At 49.9% G+C, this 13,089-nt stretch overlaps 3 protein-coding genes across 4 annotated transcripts; 1 reads left to right on the plus strand and 2 right to left on the minus strand.

The window, feature by feature from the left end:
* Positions 1-411: 411 nt before the first annotated feature.
* Positions 412-5,585, minus strand: fbxo22 (F-box protein 22). 2 transcript variants are annotated; one of them, XM_028966285.1, is made up of 8 exons: positions 5,430-5,585; positions 3,869-4,001; positions 3,674-3,758; positions 2,608-2,712; positions 2,401-2,522; positions 2,083-2,113; positions 1,296-1,461; positions 412-1,217 (listed from the first exon to the last, which is right to left on the minus strand). In XM_028966285.1, the coding sequence occupies exons 1-8, from the start codon at positions 5,561-5,563 to the stop codon at positions 824-826; spliced, it is 1,170 nt and encodes a 389-aa protein (XP_028822118.1). In that variant the 5' UTR covers positions 5,564-5,585; the 3' UTR covers positions 412-823. The 2 variants fall into 2 exon arrangements, with proteins under 2 accessions (XP_028822118.1, XP_028822117.1); XM_028966284.1 differs by lacking the exon at positions 2,083-2,113 and having other exon boundaries at positions 2,370-2,522.
* A 142-nt stretch (positions 5,586-5,727) lies between these two features.
* On the minus strand, positions 5,728-7,167 carry gtf2a2 (general transcription factor IIA, 2). The gene is made up of 4 exons (XM_028966286.1): positions 6,984-7,167; positions 6,759-6,863; positions 6,371-6,497; positions 5,728-5,910 (listed from the first exon to the last, which is right to left on the minus strand). The coding sequence occupies exons 1-4, from the start codon at positions 7,053-7,055 to the stop codon at positions 5,885-5,887; spliced, it is 330 nt and encodes a 109-aa protein (XP_028822119.1). The 5' UTR covers positions 7,056-7,167; the 3' UTR covers positions 5,728-5,884.
* A 3,920-nt stretch (positions 7,168-11,087) lies between these two features.
* Positions 11,088-11,753, plus strand: LOC114774362 (forkhead box protein B1-like). The gene has a single exon (XM_028966281.1). It carries the CDS (start codon positions 11,088-11,090, stop codon positions 11,751-11,753), a length of 666 nt encoding a protein of 221 aa, XP_028822114.1.
* The last annotated feature ends 1,336 nt before the right edge of the window (positions 11,754-13,089 follow it).

Below are 13,089 nucleotides of genomic sequence, written 5' to 3' on the forward strand. Positions count from 1 at the left end.
GTATGGATCTGGCCTGTAAAAGGTTTGAGGTTGAAGCTGCAGTGAGGAGGATCCTAAATTAAGCTGCTGCTGCTGCTGGAGACTCAATATAGAACCAGAGAGCTGAGTCAGACATACCAATAACACACTTACACACACACTTACACGCAGACATCCCAGTAGTGCTCCTTCTCGCTCGCCCACACACAGTGGGTGTAAAACGTTTTGGTCGTTAGTAAAACGGAAGGGACTGTATAAAATTGTAAACCAGGAATAATAAAAAGTGAAGTTCATGTTGATGTGTAGAGATGTTCTAGAAGAACTGGGGTGTCGGTCACCCCCAACTCTGTACAGATGGAGAGCAATACTGTCTCTTTCTCTACACACATCACGTCAAATAAAGAAATTCAATATCTGATCAGTGTTCAGGGGTCGTGTTAACAAATTTACTTCCAGCTCATACGAACACTGGTTTACACACACACACACACACACACCTGGAATATTACTGCATCTCTCTCACACACACATTAATATTTATTTGTACAGCACTTGTGACATCAGATCAGTGCTCAAGTCCCCAAATAAGCAACCAAAGGTGACAGTGGCAAGGAACAAGTCCCTGAGCAGAGGAACCGCTGAGACGTGGTATACCAGGGCTGAGACGGGGACGGGACTCGCCGTCCACGTGGAGAGACAGCTGTGTTAGTGTAACGAACTAAATACCGCCGCGGATTTTATATTTACAACATGTATCCAGCAGTGAAAAGTAAAGAAAGGTTTATTTGGTGCCACGACGTACAGGGTTACGCTGCAGGGGTCGCGTCCTCTTTATTTATTACATCTACCCCAGGTGCACCAGCGCCATGACGGTGGTGTAGCCGTGCTGCAGCTCGTCCGTGTGCGTGTGGGACAGCGTGAAACTGTCCTTGACGATGCGGTCGCAGCCGATCTCGCCGTTGCCGAAGAACCCGAACAGCGGCACGGAGGGGAAGACCTTGCGGAACGCGGCCGACTCCACGCCGTGCTCGTTGTTGTAGTAGCGGTGTCCCCGGCCCACACAGGCGAACATCAGGCCGATGGTGTTGCATTCTGGGACACGCGCTGCTTTGAGCCGCTGCATCACTGCTTCTGACGCCGCTGCACTACTGACTTCCTGTTCCAGCAACACTGAGGCACCTTGAACGCGGGCGCCACTCAGAGCCACGCCCACCACGCCGTACGCACTGGGAGAGCAGCTGGAAGGAGATTAAACACACGTTACACACAGAATACACACACAATCCCACCTAGACACACACACACACACAACCCACCAATCTCTGTGCGGGGAGAAGGCGGAGTCGACATGTCCTCCAGCAATGAGCACGTTGGTGTGTGAGAACGGCTTCAGCAGCTTGTTCATGAACTGAGACGCTCCGGATTTATACGTCTTATAACAGAACAACAGCACCACCCGGAGGGCGGAGTTACCCACCAGTCCTACACAAAACACAACGTAACCAGGGGGCGGAGTAACCTGCCAGTTCTACACAAAAAACAACATCACCATTCATGCAAATGTGTGTCTGTGTGTGCGTGTGTGTGTATGTATGTGCGTGTGTATGTGTTTATGCGTGTATGTGTGTGCGTATGCGTGTATATATGTGCGTGTATGTGTGCGCGTGTGTGTGTATGTGTGTGTATGTGAGCGCATGTTTATTAAGTGAAGTGATTGTCACGTGTGATACACAGCAGCACAGCACACGGTGCACACAGTGAAATTTGTCCTCTGCATTTAACCATCACCCTGAGTGAGCAGTGGGCACCATGACAGGCGCCCGGGGAGCAGCGTGTGGGGACGGTGCTTTACTCGGTGGCGGATCGGGATTCGAACCGCCAACCTTCTGATTACGGGGCCGCTTCCTTAACCGCTAGGCCACCACTGCATGTGTGTGTGTGTATGTGTTTATGCGTGTATGTATGTGCGTGTGTGTGTATGTGAGTGTGTGTGTGTGTGTGTACCTGCTTGCTCCATCGTCTCTGTGGTGAGTGTATGTGTGTGTATGTGAGTGTATGTGTGTGTGTGTATGTCCGTGTGTGTATGTGTGTATGTATGTGTACCTGCTTGCTCCATCGCCTCTGTGGTGAGTGTATGTGTGTGTATGTGAGTGTATGTGTGTGTATGTCCGTGTGTGTATGTGTGTGTGTATGTGTGTGTGTATGTGTACCTGCTTGCTCCATCGCCTCTGTGGTGAGTGTATGTGTGTGTATGTGAGTGTATGTGTATGTCCGTGTGTGTGTGTGTGTGTGTACCTGCTTGCTCCATCGCCTCTGTGGTGAGTGTATGTGTGTGTATGTGAGTGTATGTGTGTCTATGTGTATGTCCGTGTGTGTGTGTGTGTGTGTACCTGCTTGCTCCATCGCCTCTGTGGTGAGTGTGTGTTTGCAGAAATGGAAGTGTGTAATCTGGACTCGGTCGATGTTGGGGAACAGGAGGGCGAACCCCGCCTGCCCCTCCTCGTACTCCTGGGGCGTGGCACTAGCAGGGCTCTGCGGGGTCACTGTGACACACACAGACGCACACAGTGAGTCCAGGCTGGAGCTCGAGGTGACAGTTCCCGGCGGTGGCCGTCAGGGGACACTTACACACGATGCCGGGCGTGGTGATGCCCACCGTGACGCAGCTCTTGGGAAAGACGCGCTGCAGCATCTCCGTCACGTTCACCTCCTCGCTGCTGCTGCTCCGCCGCGCTGCAACAAAGCATGATGGGAAACATCTGATCCTCCGTGTCACTAGCAGGGCCGGTGTGTAAGTGTGTGTATGTGACTGCGTGTCACTAGCAGGGCCGGTGTGTAAGTGTGTGTATGTGACTGCGTGTCACTAGCAGGGCCGGTGAGTAAGTGTGTGTATGTGACTGGCTGTCACTAGCAGGGCCGGTGTGTAAGTGTGTGTATGTGACTGCGTGTCACTAGCAGGGCCGGTGTGTAAGTGTGTGTATGTGACTGCGTGTCACTAGCAGGGCCGGTGTGTAAGTGTGTGTATGTGACTGCGTGTCACTAGCAGGGCCGGTGTGTAAGTGTGTGTATGTGACTGCGTGTCACTAGCAGGGCCGGTGTGTAAGTGTGTGTATGTGACTGCGTGTCACTAGCAGGGCCGGTGTGTAAGTGTGTGTATGTGACTGCGTGTCACTAGCAGGGCCGGTGTGTAAGTGTGTATGTGACTGCGTGTCACTAGCAGGGCCGGTGTGTAAGTGTGTGTATGTGACTGCGTGTCACTAGCAGGGCCGGTGTGTAAGTGTGTGTATGTGACTGCGTGTCACTAGCAGGGCCGGTGTGTAAGTGTGTGTATGTGACTGCGTGTCACTAGCAGGGCCGGTGTGTAAGTGTGTGTATGTGACTGCGTGTCACTAGCAGGGCCGGTGTGTAAGTGTGTGTGTGTGGACTGCGTGTCACTAGCAGGGCCGGTGTGTAAGTGTGTGTATGTGACTGCGTGTCACTAGCAGGGCCGGTGTGTAAGTGTGTGTATGTGACTGCGTGTCACTAGCAGGGCCGGTGTGTAAGTGTGTGTATGTGACTGCGTGTCACTAGCAGGGCCGGTGTGTAAGTGTGTGTATGTGACTGCGTGTCACTAGCAGGGCCGGTGTGTAAGTGTGTGTATGTGACTGCGTGTCACTAGCAGGGCCGGTGTGTAAGTGTGCTTCCTTCTGGTCACCTTTCTTCTGGTTACAGCACTCTGGGGAACTGAAGTTCTCGTTGTCCATCATGAGGACGACCGTCTGTGGCAGCAGATAAACGTTCTGCAGAGGGAGAGGGGTCAGTTACTGAACACACACACACATATATATACACACACACACACACACACACACACACACACACACACACACACACACACACACACACACACCTCCAGCTCTTTATCCAACACGTGCAGGAGGGCGTGTCCATCCTGTCTGGAATCACCAGCGACTGCGAGCCACGTCATCCGCTGCTGCGTCCGGAGAACCCGGCGAGCACAGTTCCTCCACAGTCTACACACCCTGCACACAGACCCACACACGGTCAGCACACACACGTACGTACACATACACACGGTCAGTACACACACACACACACACACACACACACACACACACATACGTACACACACACACACACACGGTCAGTACACACACGTACGTACACACACACACATTTACATTTACAGCATTTATCAGGCGCCCTTATCCAGAGCGACTTACAATCAGTAGTTACAGGGACAGTCTCCCTGGAGACACTCAGGGTTAAGTGTCTTGCTCAGGGACACGATGGTAGTAAGTGGGATTCAAACCCGGGTCTTCTGGTTCAAAGGCGAGTGTGTTACCCACTAGGCTACTACCACCACACACGGTCAGTACACACACACGTACGTACACACACGTACACACACACACACACACAGCCAGTACACACACACACAAACACGGTCAGTACACACGCAGTCAGTACACACACACACACACACGGTCAGTACACACACGTACGTACACACACACACACACACACGGTCAGTACACACACACGTACGTACACACACGGTCAGTACACACACACGTACGTACACACACGTACACACACACACACAAACACGGTCAGTACACACGCAGTCAGTACACACACACACACACACACGGTCAGTACACATGCACACGCACATACACACACACGTACGGTCAGTACACATACACACACACGTACGTACACACACACGGTCAGTACACACACACACACACACAGTAAACACTCAAATATACAGTCAGTACACACACACACACACACACGGTCAGTACACGTACACACACACATGCACAGTCAGTACACACAGATGGTCAGTATACACACACCACACACACACACACGTGGTCAGTACACGCGCGCACACACACGGTCAGTACACACACATGCAAGCACACACACGGTCAGTACACACAGAACCACACACGGTCAGTACAGACACGCAGTCAGTAAACACTCAAACATAAAGTCAATACACACACACGCACGGTCAGTATAGACACGCGGTCAGTACACACACATTTACAGTATTTACCAGACGCCCTTATCCAGAGCGACTTACAGTCAGTAGTTACAGGGACAGTCCCCCCCTGGACACACTCAGGGTTAAGTGTCCTGCTCAGGGACACGATGGTAGTAAGTGGAGTTTGAACCTGAGTCTTTTGGTTCATAGGCGAGTGTGTTACCCACTAGGCTACTAGCAGTCTACACACACACGGCCAGAATACACGCGCGCGCGATCAGTACACGCTTCACCGCACTCTTACTCATGTGAATATTCCCATCATGCATCACGCTGCATGCTTGAACACGTTATTGATTATTAGATCGGCGGGCACGTGACCAAACTGTTTTCACAACAAAGCGCCGCGCTGACCGGAAGTGGATCCGGATTGCGGGGGACGCGCTCCTACCCGGCGCTGCGCAGCAGGGACCGTGTGGGGACGAAGCTGAGGACCCGCTCCACCACCTCGGCCACGGAGCTGAGGACCAGGCCGGCCTTGCTGTCCGTCACCGCTGCCGCGCTGCTGCTGCTCTGCTCCTCCATCTTCACTTCCACACCGACCAGCCGAGCGGAAGCGGAAGTGCTGCTCCGATCTGTACGCCGCGCCAGCGCCCCTGGCGGCGGAGAGCAGGACCGTGGCCTGCTGGTCCGATTTATTCTTTTAAAATCGCCCCACGGCCGGGAATTAACACACAGACAGGAGCTGCTTACGTTTTCATAATAAATTTATTTAAGAGTTCAAGTAATAAATGGAAACACAATAACTGCTGAAACGAAGGTTAATGCAGGAGCCACATGGATCAGATCCTCGCTGCAATAAATAAATATGTACACAGTCCTGACTGCGCCGCCGCCGTCCCCACGTCAGTCACCAGCATTGGAGGCCGTGTCTGCAACACAGAGAAGAAAACACGTCACCACGGTACCCACAATCCCACCTCATCCAGCCAGCAGCAGGTCACATGCCACCTGGTGGCCCAAACGCCTGAATACAGGGAGGGTCACACTGTGCCACGTCAGATCTCTCTCAGGTCCTGCTCACCCGGTGCCACCATCTCTCAAGCGTTCATCAAAACTCTTCTCTGTCTTGGAAACTAGATGTTCCAACAGCTGAGCCACTAAAGATCTTCCTGTTTAAAAAATATTTCTATTTAAAACGCCTTTTACGTACATTACAAGAAGGTGGGTTCTGAGTTGATGGTTGATGAGTTGATGAACGAGACTCCTGCAGATTAATCTAAACTGTGAGCATGTCATCTCACCACAAACTGAGAACCACGATGGACCAAGCGTCCCTCAGCGTTAACCCAGAGTTTCTCCAGGAGAATGCTCCCTGTGAGATGAACTTACTCTTCCCATCACAGGCCACAATCTTCACTTTGTCAACCTTCACCAGGTCCGTCACCTCCCGAAACTCCACATCATTCAGCACAAACGTCCAGACGTTGTCACAGAAACGGTAGGTGTTGAGGGACCCCTGCAGACAGCAAACAGTCTGGATCATGACAGGAATCACTCTGCAGGACTTCTCCATGACATCAGGTGCAGAAGTGTTTAGGGCCAGTGGTGGCCTGGCGGGCAAGAATAATCAAGAAGGTGCCACTGAGGTCCCCACACACTGTTCTCCAGGCGCTGTGTGTCTTTATATACAGTGTGTGTGTGTGTGTATATATATATATATATATATATGTAGTGTAAACGTGTAGAAGCGCTCAGGATCACGTGGTGCTCTTCTAACCCGGAAGTTGACTCTGTTCCGGACGCGGTTGGCCAGCGCGCTGTTAATCGATTTGTCGAAGTGCAGCAGGACCTGCAGGGCGAGTTGGGGCGTGATCTGCTGGGTCTGCAGATTAAAACACACGTTACTTCATAAAACAGGACCGCGGACACGTCACGCATTTCACCGGCCGCCATCAGGTTTAAAACGGCGAGAAGAATTCGAATTCGACGCTCCTCCACCCACCTGGATGAGCTCGTCCAGACTCTCCTGCAGGCTGTTCCCCAGCGTCGTGTTCCTGTACAGCTGATAGGCCATCACGTCCCGAGCCGCGCAGCATCCAGACAACGAGGTCCGAGTCGCCGCCGCGTTTATCGCGCCTCTCCGTGCAGCGAGCCGCGACGCGCCGCTTCCGCTTCCGCCGCCGGCGACGGGCCGCCAAGAGGGACAAACAGCTCCGCCGGAAACGCGTTTTTTTTAATCCGCCGACTACTCACGGTGCGAACATTTACTTAAAATAAAGATAATCCTAAAAAATAACAAAAAAAAAGAAGATTTGGAGAAAGGGAGCGTTAAACCTTGCGTACACATGTTTATATGCGATAATACGGAACATCTCGCCTTGTTTCGCTCTGCTCGCTTTCATATAAAAGCGAGTTGCAAGATAATGAATGTCTCTCCGCTGACAAATGAAGAGAATTTCCCAGCTCAGCTGGTTTCAGCGGGAATGAGGATTAATGCCGGAGCGAATTCCTGCAGCACTCTTCAAACGCGCTCTTTAAATCATCTGTCTGCTCATGCACGTTTATTTAGGCCCAACGATGATGGATGGACGGCGTACGGAAGGGACGCGGCGCCTGATTACTGACGGAGAAAATCCAGGCTGCTTTTATTGCTTTTGTGCTTCAATCATTTATTAACACCGTTCGCTTTAATTGGATAATTTAATCCAGGTACTTTCTATTTCCCAAGTAAAATATCTGGCAATTAATAAACCTCCCTGCTCAGGAATAAAATGGTTTTACTTCCAGACATTTCTAATGAAGGAAACGTTTATCCAGTTTACCGTACATCACCAGAGTTTTACTTTATAACACACTCTTACTATACACACTCACTCACACATATACACACACTACACACTCATTCACACACACTCATTATACGCACACTATATACACTCACTCACACCGACACTATACACACACACTCACATGGACTATATATATATATACACACTGACTCACACACACTATACACACTCACTTACACACACTATTCAAACACTACACACTCACTATACACATTCACATACATTATATACACACTCACTCACACGGACACTATACACACACTATACACACTCACACACACAGACACTATACACACATTCACACATATTATTCACACACACTATACACTCACACAGACACTATACAGACATAATACACACACTACACACTCACTCACTCACACACATTATACACACTATACACACTCACTCACACACATTATACACACTATACACACTCACTCACACACATTATGCACACACTGACACTGCACACACTATACACACATTATGCACACTCACTCACACGGACACACGGACAAGTCAAAGTCAGCTTTATTGTCAATTCTGCCACATGTACAGGACATACAGAGAATTGAAATTGTGTTACTCTCAGACCCATGGTGCTTACAAGTAACATTAAACACAACAATAACATTAAATACAAAGGGTATAAAAATAAGCAAATGTACAAAATTTAAAAACACAATATACAATAAGGGCACATGGTGGAGAGTGCAAAGCACGTAAACAATGTGAACAATGTAGTGCAACAGAGCTTGTAAGTGTTAAAGTGACAAGTGAGGTAGTTGGCAGACCAATGCTGCACAGAGTGACCGGTGCACGGTCAGTTTGTGTGTGCATGTGTGTTAGAGTTCAGAAAGTTTGTGGAGCAGAAGAGGGGAGTGAGGGGAGTGGGGGCAGAGCCGGGAGAGAGTTGAGTTTCCTGACCGCCTGATGGGTGAAGCTGTCCATCAGTCTGCTGGTCCTGGCCTGGAGACTCCGCAGTCTCCTCCCTGATGGCAGCAGGCTGAAGAAGGTTTGCATTGGGTGGGTGGGATCAGCTGCTATGCAGAGGGCTTTTTTGGTGAGGCGTGTACTGTAGATGTCTTGGAGGGAGGGGAGAGGGACACCGATGATTCTCTCAGCTGCTCTGACTATGCGTTGGAGAGTTTTATGGCAGGATGCATTGCAGGCTCCAAACCACACAGTGATGCAGCTAGACAGGATGCTCTCGATGGTTCCTCGGTAGAATGTGTACATGATGGGGGCTGGTGCTCTTGCTCTTCTAAGTTTGCGGAGGAAGTAGAGACGCTGCTGTGCTTTCTTGGCCAGTGCAGTGGTGTTATTTGTCCAGGAGAGATCCTCGGTAATGTGCACACCCAGGAACTTGGTGCTGCTCACTCTCTCCACGGATGCACCGTTGATGGTCAGAGGAGCATGCTGAGTGTTTCCTCTCCTGAAGTCAACAACAATCTCTTTCGTCTTCTCCACATTCAGAGAGAGACTGTTGTCTCCGCACCACGTGGCCAGGCGGCTCACCTCGCTTCTGTAGTTAGACTCATCCCTGTTATTGATGAGTCCCACCACAGTCGTGTCATCCGCAAACTTGATGAAGAGGTTGGAGCAGTGTGACGGAGTGCAGTCGTGGGTCAGCAGAGTGAAGAGAAGAGTTGTTGTGGGATTATTGTGTTAAATGCTGAACTGAAGTCTATGAACAGCATTCGGACATGTGAGTCTTTTTTGTCCAGATGTGTGAGTGCTGAGTGGAGTGCAGTGGAGATGGCATACACACACTCACTCACACATTATAGACACACTATACACACTCACCCTGAGTGTCTCCAGGGGGGGACTGTCCCTGTAACTACTGACTGTAAGTCGCTCTGGATAAGGACGTCTGGTAAATGCAGCAAATGTAAATGTAAATACACACACTATACACACTCACTCACACAAATTATACAAACACTATACACACTCACTCACCAACACAGACACTATACACACACATTATACACTCACACGGACACTATACACACACTTACACACATTATACACACACTCACACACACGGACACTATACACACACACTCACAGACACTATATATACACACTATACACACACTCACACAGACACTATATATACACTCACTCACAAACATTATATACACACTCACTCACACACACTATACACACTCACTTACACACATTATACACACACACTCACATGGACACTATACACTCACTCACACACATTATACACACACTATTCACACTCACTAACACACATTTTACACATACACTGACACTATACACACATTATACATTCACACAGACACTGTACACACTCACTCACACAAATTATACAAACACAATACTCACTCGCATGGACACTATACACACTCACTCACACAGACACTATACATACATCATGCACACACTATACACACACACTCACACGGACACTATATATACACTCACACACATTATAGACACACTATTCACACTCACTATACACGCTCATTCACACACATTATAGACACACTATACACACTCACTTCAGCAACACACTATAGACACACTATACCCACTCACTCACACACACATATACACTCATACAGACACTAAACGCACTCACACACATTACACACACTCACTACACAAATACACAGTAAGAAGTGGCGTCAGTCCCAGCTACTGCAAGTGTGTGTATTTGTTACGCGTGTTCGGCTGTGTTTTAAAAAATGACCCTGTGTGAAAAGTTCCAACAAGAGATAAAGACGCACACACACACACACACACACACACACACGCACAGCGTCTGTCTCTTTGTGGTGAGACAGTGATGGAGCAGCAGTTCACGGTTCCGTCGCAGGGAAACGGCGTTTAACAGGAGCCTCCTCCGTTTAATCAGCTCCATCCATCACGGAGAAGGTGGAGAACAGGAGCGCTTCCGCGTCCCTATGATGGATGGATTATGAGACTTGAAGTTTCTCGGCTTTTACTAAATAAATAAAAGTTAGGCGGACTTTACTAAAGCACGGATCTAGAACCCGGAGGAAAAGGGGGTAACACGACGGCGCCCCGGAGGTGTGACGACCAGCTTCTATCATCATTAATAATATCTGCAGGTCACAGGACTGGAAATTTCATTATGCCGCCTTTTTATTGAAATTGGCCTCATTAATTGTGGACGCGGGTAAATATGGATCTTCAGCCCCGACTCCTCCATCCGTTATAAATCCGGGACGGGACGGGACGTCTCCGGCGGGGACATGCCGCGTCCCGGGAGGAGCGCGTCCGGCGCGCAGAAGCCGCCCTACTCCTACATCTCCCTCACCGCCATGGCCATCCAGAGCCACCCGGAGAAGATGCTGCCGCTCAGCGGGATCTACCGCTTCATCACCGACCGCTTCCCCTACTACCGCCGCGACGCCCGCCGCTGGCAGAACTCGCTGCGCCACAACTTGTCCTTCAACGACTGCTTCGTGCGCGTCCCGCGGCGGCCGGAGCAGCCGGGCCGGGGCAGCCTGTGGGCGCTGCACCCGCGCTGCGGGGACATGTTCGCCAACGGCAGCCTCCTGCGCCGGAGGAAGCGCTTCCGGGCGCCGGGGAGCCCCGAGCCGCCGAGCCGGACGCCCTTCAGACACCCCTTCGCCATCGAGAGCCTGATCGGCCGGGACCTGGCCGCCGGGTACCCGCCGCCGGCCGCCTGGACGCCCGCGTACGGAGGAGGCGCCATGGAGGCGCCAAGCGGGGAGTTCCGTGCGTACGGAGCGCCGCTGCGCCCGGGACGCGTCCTGCCCGCCGTCCCGGTGCCCGTCCGAGCCGCGCCCGTCCCGCTACACGTCCCGCTACACGTCCCCGTCCTCCCACCCGGGACCCCGACCCGCGGAGCGCAGAACCCGGGAGCGGAGCTGCGCTCGGTGGCGGTGCGCTGAGGAGGAGAACCGGAGACACACGCACACGCACACAGAGTTTACACACTTACACACACACTATACACACGCACAGAGATTATATATATACACACACACACAGAGTTTACACACTTACACACAGATTTTATACACACACACAGTATACACACGCACACAGAGTTTACACACTTACACACACACTATACACACGCACACAGAGTTTACACACTTACACACACACTATACACACGCACACGCACACAGAGTTTACACACTTACACACACACTATACACACGCACAGAGATTATATATATACACACACACACAGAGTTTACACACTTACACACAGATTTTATACACACACACAGTATACACACGCACACAGAGTTTACACACTTACACACACACTATACACACGCACACAGAGTTTACACACTTACACACACACTATACACACGCACAGAGATTATATATATACACACACACACAGAGTTTACACACTTACACACAGATTTTATACACACACACAGTATACACACGCACACAGAGTTTACACACTTACACACACACTATACACACGCACACAGAGTTTACACACTTACACACACACTATACACACGCACAGAGATTATATATATACACACACACACAGAGTTTACACACTTACACACAGATTTTATACACACACACAGTATACACACGCACACAGAGTTTACACACTTACACACACACTATACACACGCACACAGAGTTTACACACTTACACACACACTATACACACGCACAGAGATTATATATATACACACACACACAGAGTTTACACACTTACACACAGATTTTATACACACACACAGTATACACACGCACACAGAGTTTACACACTTACACACACACTATACACACGCACACAGAGTTTACACACTTACACACACACTATACACACGCACAGAGATTATATATATACACACACACACAGAGTTTACACACTTACACACAGATTTTATACACACACACAGTATACACACGCACACAGAGTTTACACACTTACACACACACTATACACACGCACACAGAGTTTACACACTTACACACACACTATACACACGCACAGAGATTATATATATACACACACACACAGAGTTTACACACTTACACACAGATTTTATACACACACACAGTATACACACGCACACAGAGTTTACACACTTACACACACACTATACACACGCACACAGAGTTTACACACTTACACACACACTATACACACGCACAGAGATTATATATATACACACACACACAGAGTTTACACACTTACACACACACACTATACACACGCACACAGAGTTTACACACTTA

Source organism: Denticeps clupeoides, unplaced genomic scaffold, assembly GCF_900700375.1.
Source record: "Denticeps clupeoides unplaced genomic scaffold, fDenClu1.1, whole genome shotgun sequence".
NCBI classification, from domain to species: Eukaryota; Metazoa; Chordata; class Actinopteri; order Clupeiformes; family Denticipitidae; genus Denticeps; species Denticeps clupeoides.

Coding starts and splice junctions, on each gene's coding strand:
- fbxo22 (XM_028966285.1), bottom strand. CDS start 5,563: ATGGAGGAGCAGAGCAGCAGCAGCGCGGCAGCGGTGACGGACAGCAAG. Junction 4,002..5,429: donor TCCCTGCTGCGCAGCGCCGG/GTAGGAGCGCGT, acceptor GTCTGTGTGCAG/GGTGTGTAGACTGTGGAGGA. Junction 1,462..2,082: donor AGAGGCGATGGAGCAAGCAG/GTACACATACAT, acceptor TGTTTTGTGTAG/GACTGGTGGGTAACTCCGCC.
- gtf2a2 (XM_028966286.1), bottom strand. CDS start 7,055: ATGGCCTATCAGCTGTACAGGAACACGACGCTGGGGAACAGCCTGCAG. Junction 6,864..6,983: donor GTCTGGACGAGCTCATCCAG/GTGGGTGGAGGA, acceptor TTTAATCTGCAG/ACCCAGCAGATCACGCCCCA. Junction 5,911..6,370: donor TGTGGCCTGTGATGGGAAGA/GTAAGTTCATCT, acceptor TCTGTGTTGCAG/ACACGGCCTCCAATGCTGGT.
- LOC114774362 (XM_028966281.1), top strand. CDS start 11,088: ATGCCGCGTCCCGGGAGGAGCGCGTCCGGCGCGCAGAAGCCGCCCTAC.